This window comes from Mastomys coucha, unplaced genomic scaffold (assembly GCF_008632895.1).
Source record: "Mastomys coucha isolate ucsf_1 unplaced genomic scaffold, UCSF_Mcou_1 pScaffold3, whole genome shotgun sequence".
NCBI classification, from domain to species: domain Eukaryota; kingdom Metazoa; phylum Chordata; class Mammalia; order Rodentia; family Muridae; genus Mastomys; species Mastomys coucha.
The window spans coordinates 40,180,979-40,188,110 of record NW_022196909.1 but is presented as its reverse complement, the minus strand read 5'-3'; the positions used below and the strand labels follow the sequence as shown (position 1 = coordinate 40,188,110).

Below are 7,132 nucleotides of genomic sequence, written 5' to 3'. Positions count from 1 at the left end.
AGAGAGAGAGAGAGAGAGAGAGAGAGAGAGAGAGAGAGAGAGAGAACAATCCTGCTCTTCCTCTGCACTGGGTGTCCTCTCTGTAGGCTCAGCAAAGCAGTCTGGAAAAACACAGGGCTGTCACTTTAAGAAGCACCGACCAGGCCGGTGGAATGTCGGATGCTGTCTGGGCTCTCTGGGGCTTCCCAGACACACAAGCCTCCTTCCTTTGTGATCCTCATCCCCCCACCCCCACTACCCACCTCCTTGGCTGGCTGGCATCGGTGGCTTGAACCATATTGAAAATATAAGCAGAATAACTGGCACGCGGCACCCAGCCAGGCATATTGCCTAGAAATACAGATAGCCATCTGAGATGGTGGAGCCCAGGGCACTTGGCTTGCATGTTATCCCGAAGCATCAGGGTGGGGGACCAACCTCGGAGAGCAGCTAAGTCCCCTCCTTGGAACCCAGAAGTTGACATTGGAGGCATATCAAGGAGCCTGTCCCCATCCACCTCCTGGAACTCTATAACTGCAGCCCATTGTGTTCCTGGAGCCTGGCCTGACTTCCTGTATGCTCAGGGTGGCACAGGGCATACCCTTCTCTGGCTGAGGGGTTAGGGGATGTCCCGTGGAGGCTGGATGCTTGTGGGCTGCATCCACAAGCATCCATGGGTCCTCTAAAGAGCATTTCTTTATTCCCAGTGTGTGGGAGATAGGGCAGGCGGATCTGTACATTCCAAGCCAGTCTGGTGTATATAGCAAGTTCCAGGCCGGGCAGGGAAGGCTCCACAGATGTTCATCCTTATATCATGCTCATAGGCGTCGATGGGAGAAAGCCAAAGGATGAAGGCAACAGGACCAGACCAGAGAGCCCTGTCCCTGGGGTCTGGTTGAAGAGAAGTTCTGGTAGTCTGGGAAGGGTGTGATGGCCAAGTCCAGGGAGTCATGGCTCAGTACACTCTGTAAGTCTCTGATGGCACGATGTCTCATGTTTCGTCTCTACCAATGAGTGAAGGTTTGGTGTGTTTCACAGAGTGGCCCTGACAGTCCAGGGATGAATGTGGAAGGCTAGGAGCCCTGAGCAAAGCAGATTAGGTATAAGGGCTGAGCCTTGGACAGCAGTGGGAGAAGGGAGACTCACTTGGCTAGCTGGGGATAGACGGAAAGGATGCTAAGTGAGTCCTACAGTGGTGGACAGGACAGAGCAGGCTGACTATGAGCTGTCTTTGGGAACATGATCTCCGGGAGAAGCTCATTCCTGGGGGCAAAAAATGGTGGCACAGTTGGGGGGGGAGGCAACCTCAGGGATAGGAGGGTGACAAAGGACCGACAGGGAAGACTTGGGGACATCAACAAGGTCATTAGAGGGAGAAGGTGTCAATGGTGAGTTATTACACGCCCAACAACTAGTCTGACTAAACCGACTATCAACCCTGTGAGGCCTTACTATGGGCCTCCCTCTCTAGACACTTGGATGTCGTCACGTGTTGGGAGATTCCGGCAAGCCCCATGGGGAGAGGGTTATAAACATGGGAACCCGTGAGGGCTGTCTTCTGTCTGGCCTGAAGAAGGAAAGCCCTGACTCCCAGCTTACTCAGTTGTTGCTCTGCCACCTATAGGACCTGGGCCTTGAAGGGAACCTTCTCACTGACATCCTCTACCGGAATGTGACTTTCCTTAACTTGGTGGACCCCATCTCCCATGACCTGCTGGTGAACCTGGCCCGGGACCTGCAGTGCCCCAAGAAGGTAAGGTCCGTCTGCTGGCATAGGAACCCAGGAACTTGGGTTGTCGTGCTTGCTGTGTGGCCTTAGGAAAACCATTATCCCTCTTCAAGAACAGCTTCGGGAGCAGGTGTGAACTGCTTGGCTGATCCCCCCAAAACCATGCTCTTGGGTAAACCTGCTTTCTCCACAGGCAGTGCTGTGTACCCCATCTGAGCAGAAGACCTCTAGGGACATAGAACTTAGCCTGTCTTGACCCAGCTACTATCAGAACCGTATACTCTTGTTCCTGGGTCAGAAGAGAGCCACCCTAAGTCTGAGGTCCTTGGTCTTTATCCTACCTGGACACCTTTGGGGACAGGGATTCACCGAATCCCATTCCAATGCTTGAGTCCCAAACAAGTCCAACCCCATGCTACTTGCTGTTTACTGTGACCATGGACACAGCCCTGGCCTGTATGTCTGTGGTCAGCCACGAACGAGTCCCCAGGAATCTTGAACACAAGGAAGCACACACACACACTCATAAAATAAAGGGGTCCACTGTAGGATCTATCAGCTCTGAGGCCCACATTTGTACTCTGCTGGCTGGTCCATAGCCATTCCTATAGCCACCTAATCCTCTGTCTCTGTGGTTTGCATGCCCTGGGGGCTGCTAGCCGTATAAAAGAATGTTCTGGGTGATGGAGCATGCTCCGTGGCAGCTATGTGGAACGCACACCTTGTGTTTTGCCCCAAGCTGGGCCTCTTGGGGAATACAATTAGGAGCAAGAGAGAGCCAGACCCGGGTTGTGCAGTGAGACACAAAGCCCCCACCCCGTCAGCCTAGACCCAGGCCCCACGGGCCGACGCAGCGTAGCTTGAAGAAGAGAGGAGGAGGAGCTGACCTGTCTTGTTCTTAGTCTCTGGGACTGACGGTCTCTGGAATAGGGCTCCCTCAAGGGGCCTGGTCTGGCCTTCTCCCCGTGGCAAGTCCCCTGGGGGTGTTGAGGGTGGCAAGCTGCTGGCTGATAGCTTGAGCTACTGGCCTTAGGCCTGAGGACAGGGAACAAGGGCCTCATTGTCTGGGCTTTCCTCCCACTGGGCACTGCGGGCCTCAGACTAGCCTTTCCAGCTCCCAGCGGGCAGCCTCGCCTTGGCTGTATGCCAAGCTACAGCCAGGGGGCAGAATGGAAGGGGCTCAGGCTCATCCTGACCCTGGCACACACACACCCTTCCTTTCCCCCCCCACCCCCCCCCACCCCCGCACAGGACCAGGAGCTCTGGAAGTCCTCGGACAAGATCTGCCGGCAGCTCATCTACCACCTCACTCCACACTCCAAGAGAAAACCCCACAGGAAAACCCAGAGCAGGTGAGGAGAGACCAGCTACAGCCCTTTGCACACTGTCTTTGAGGGGCCCTTCTCTGAGAGCTGAATGTGCAAGAATCTCGCTCTGTTGCTCCTTTGCCTTGCTCTACAGTAAGGCTCTAGCCCTGACAGCCACCCTGGCCCGCAGCAGCAGATGCCCCTAAAAGCCAAGCAGCATGCTCTGTGTGAGTTGCTTCTCAATTCTTGCAAGACAGTGACATCTCCTGCCATTCACAGGTCCCTCCATCCCTGTCCCTTCCTAGAGCCCGTGCCTCCTTGGGCTCCAGATACATGAGATAAAAATCTTAATAAAAAAAAACATAGATTCTGAGCCTCCCATTTCATAGGGAAGGGCAACAAGTTTGGAGAGGCGAAGTAGCTTGCTCATTCCTTACCTGATTATTCTGCAACCCTTTGGGAAGTCATCAGCTCCAGAGACAGGGTTTCTCTGTGTAGCCCTGGCCTTTCTGGAACTCACTCTGTAGACCAGGCTGGCCTCGAACTCAGAGATCCACCTGCCTCTGCCTCCCAAGTGCTGGGATGAAAGGCGTGTGCCACCACTGCCCGGCTAGCCCCAGAGTTCCTGATGCAAAGACTTCCACAGCCTCCCCATAGCTGGCTCTGCTTGTGGCCCCCTGCTTGGGTCAGTATATCATGGCCTCACGACACAGTCCCCGCCCAGAACCAGTTCTGGCACCCTAAGGTCTAGAACTGCAGCCAGGAACGGATTGAGCTCCAGTTATCCCGCACCCTGTTTCATTCCAATGCTTTGTGGTCCAAGGTGAACCCCAGAAACCATGCTTCCTGCCATAGCAGATGGGGCCCCTGGCAATACTCTCTCTTTCTAACCTACCACCCAAAGCGGTCCTATCTTCCCTATAGGGCTGTGGGTAAAGGACAAAAGAGCAATCAAAAGTGTGCCAGGGGCTCTGAAGGACCCTTCCACTGTCTCTAAATGCCTCTTAACACAGGGAGGCCCACCCCCCGGAAGTCCCTTAGCCCATGGTACCAACCTGCTTCCTCCCCTTTACTGTCCTGGGCTGGTCCCATCTCTAGCCACCGCGCTCCCCCCCCCACCCCCCACCCCCCCCATAGCGAAGCTTTTCACTATCTTAAAGGACGCAACTTGCAAAAGGACACAGGCAAAAATATAGGCTCAGGGATCAGAGCCCTGGTCCCCACCTGGTGACGGACCCCTTTCACTTCCTGTAGTTCCTTTCTGGGGTGGGTCCGTCACGTATACACCCTTGGGCTGTCATGAAGATAAGTAACTTATATAACTTATTTATATATGATAGTAGTCCACGTATAGAGAGCCTTAACTCATGTATCTAATCCATACAACAGCCCCGGCCCCATTTCGTCAGAGGGGAAACTGAACTCAGAGATCCTGGCCTCTGGCCACCAACGTACGAAATGGCTTTAAAAAATATTTCTTTATTTTTTTTTTTTAAAGATTTATTTATTTATTATATGTAAGTACACTGTAGCTATCTTCAGATAACCCCGAAGAGGGAATCAGATCTCATTATGGATGGCTGTGAGCCACCATGTGGTTGCTGGGATTTGAACTCACGACCTTCAGTAGAGCAGTCGGCGCTCTTAACCACTGAGCCATCTCTCCAGCCCCTATTTTTTATTTTTAAGTGTGCAAAAAAAAAAAAAAAAAAGCTTTCCTGCATGCGTGTGCCCTATGGACTTGAGGCTAGAGGGTATTGAATTCCTTGGAGCTGCCCGTTACAGATAATTATTAAGTCATCATGTGGGTGTTGGGAACTGAACCCTGGTCCTCTGCAAGAGCAGTGCGTACCCTTAACTGCTGAGTCATCCCTGGAGTCCCAGAAGTGGCATTATTAAACAAGGCCTTGGCAGGCCAGGAAAGCTAGGTTGCCCTTGGTGGGTAACTGTCTGCTGTGACTGGGGTCCTGCCTGGGCCTGGGTCCCTGGTTCACTCTGCCCACCTGCATCCCTCCCTCCGTAGCCTCAAGAGCAGCCTCCAGAAGACCCTGTTGGTAGGGGAGACTGTGGACCTCTCTGGCATCCCGCTCTCGGCCCGGGATGTGCAGCACATATCCCGCTACCTGCACAGTCGTGGCGTAGAGCTGGTGGTCCTGGACCTGAGCTTCACAGAGCTGAGTGACGAGCTGCTGCATCTGCTGCTGCCCAGCCTCTGGGCTCTGCCCCGCCTCACCCAGCTGCTGCTCAATGGCAATAGGCTGACCAGAGCTGCTGCCCGGGAACTCACGGAGGCGATCAAGGATGCCGCCAAGTTCCCCGTGTTGGCCTGGGTGGACCTGGGGAACAACGTGGATGTGTCTTCGCTTCCCCAGCCCTTGCTGGTTGGCCTACGGAGGCGACTGAGCCAGCACACCTCGCTCCCTACCATCTACGAGGGCCTGGACCTTGAGCCAGGGGGTGGTGTGACTGAGACCACCACTGCTGCTGCTGCTGTCTCCATCTGGGGCTCTGCCGCCACGGAGGCGGGACCAGAGCCACAGGGTTGTTGTGCCAGGTGACTTGCTACTGGTCTGGTTCAATGCTAATGACTGAGGTCTTTTAAGAACCAGGTAGTAGAGGCCCATGGGTGTTCCTCAGAGTGACAGTACTTGGGGTGGAGTGGGTGGAAAGAGAAGGGTTTCGTGGGAGGCAGGCCAGGCAGCCCAGACTAGGGGCACTCCATCTTACCCAGCCAGAGGTGCCTCAGCACCCGAAGCCCAGACCCTCCAGGGAAGGATGGTGTCCCTCACTTCAGGCTTTATGTACCACAGACTTCAAATTCCAGGCCTGCTGCAGACGTAGGAAAGCCCCACCTACCCAGAGTGGGTAAACCAAGAGCCATGTCGATGTTCCTTTAGTGCTTACTGGGAGGTCTCCATGGAACCAAGATGTAGAGGTCATGGGTTCAGTGGTGTGGGCTGAGGAGTTAGAGGAGACCCGACCTCAGGGCAGGGTCTGAGCTCTATATATTTGGGAGCTTCAGGAGAGAAGGTTGGGAGTCACAGACAGGCAGATGCGCGGAGCCGGAGTGCAACCGCCATGAGAGCTATTCAGTGTGCACTGGGCTGGGGGCAAGGCTCCCTCCACACACCAAGGGCAAAGCCAAGGTGGATCTGGAAGTGGGACGATTGACTTTGTGTTTGTCCTCCTTAGGACACTGCACTGGCCACTCTCCCCGGCTCTAGTCCCCACCCTTCCTGTGTAGGCTGAGTGAGTCTCTCGCCAGGGTGAGGAGATGCATCTGGCTGGAGATGATGAGCTGTAGTGTTTCCTTTGGTTTTGGTGGGGGGGTCACGCACAGCATGTAAGGGGGGGTGGAGGTGGGGCCCAGCCAGCATTGGGAGTTCTCAGGGCAGAGTGGACCTAATGGTATCTCTCTAGGGAGTTACTGTCTTCCTTTCCAGAATCCCTCAAGGTGGCCTTCCAACTAGAAGCCTAAATGTCTGGTCACCCTCCCTCACCCACTTAGGAAAAACTAGAGTTTTTAGTCCAACTGTTAGACAGGCAGGGCAAGTGAGGAAGGGACTCAGAGAAGAGCAGGGTAGGGAAGCCAGTGGCCTATGGCCTCTGGGTAGAGCCCAAGACTTAAGGCCTGGAGAGAGTGGAGAGACCCAGTAACTGAGGAGCAGGCTCAGGGTCAAGGTAAAGAATTGGGTCACCCGGGACCTGTGTGCCTGTGGCCCACCAGCTCTGAACCCCACCCCCACCTCCCTGACTAACTCCAACTGGACTACGGACAGTATATCCGGGCCCCCATAAAACATCAGTGGCAGCACGTCCCCAGCCCAGTGTGCCCAAGGAGGGAGAGGGCTCGATTACATCAGCTCCGGGGCCTGGGAGAGGAGACATCTGAGGGAAAGAAAGCATTTCACCTCGAGGTCCACTGCTTTACACAACTGCTTTATCAAGACACCGTGAGAAGAGCACAGGAGCTAGGGCTCTGCTCTGTACTTGCTGGGGGACCTGACCAGATCCTCCATCTCTTTGGGCCTGGGACCCACTGTCTCCCTGTCTTTTAACTAGAACTTGCTGTCCCAGATCCTGGCACTTAATGCTTCATCTTGAATTACTACTTACC

At 54.6% G+C, this 7,132-nt stretch overlaps 1 protein-coding gene across 1 annotated transcript in view; it reads left to right on the top strand.

Moving 5' to 3' along the window:
* Lrrc75b (leucine rich repeat containing 75B) overlaps positions 1-6,514 on the top strand; it is an 8,274-nt gene extending 1,760 nt beyond the window's left edge. The window contains exons 2-4 of the mRNA XM_031347880.1: positions 1,604-1,732; positions 2,960-3,060; positions 5,039-6,514. Coding sequence (XP_031203740.1) covers positions 1,604-1,732; positions 2,960-3,060; positions 5,039-5,573 — 765 coding nt within the window. The 3' untranslated portion in view covers positions 5,574-6,514. The remainder of the gene's footprint in view (positions 1-1,603; positions 1,733-2,959; positions 3,061-5,038) is intronic.
* The last annotated feature ends 618 nt before the right edge of the window (positions 6,515-7,132 follow it).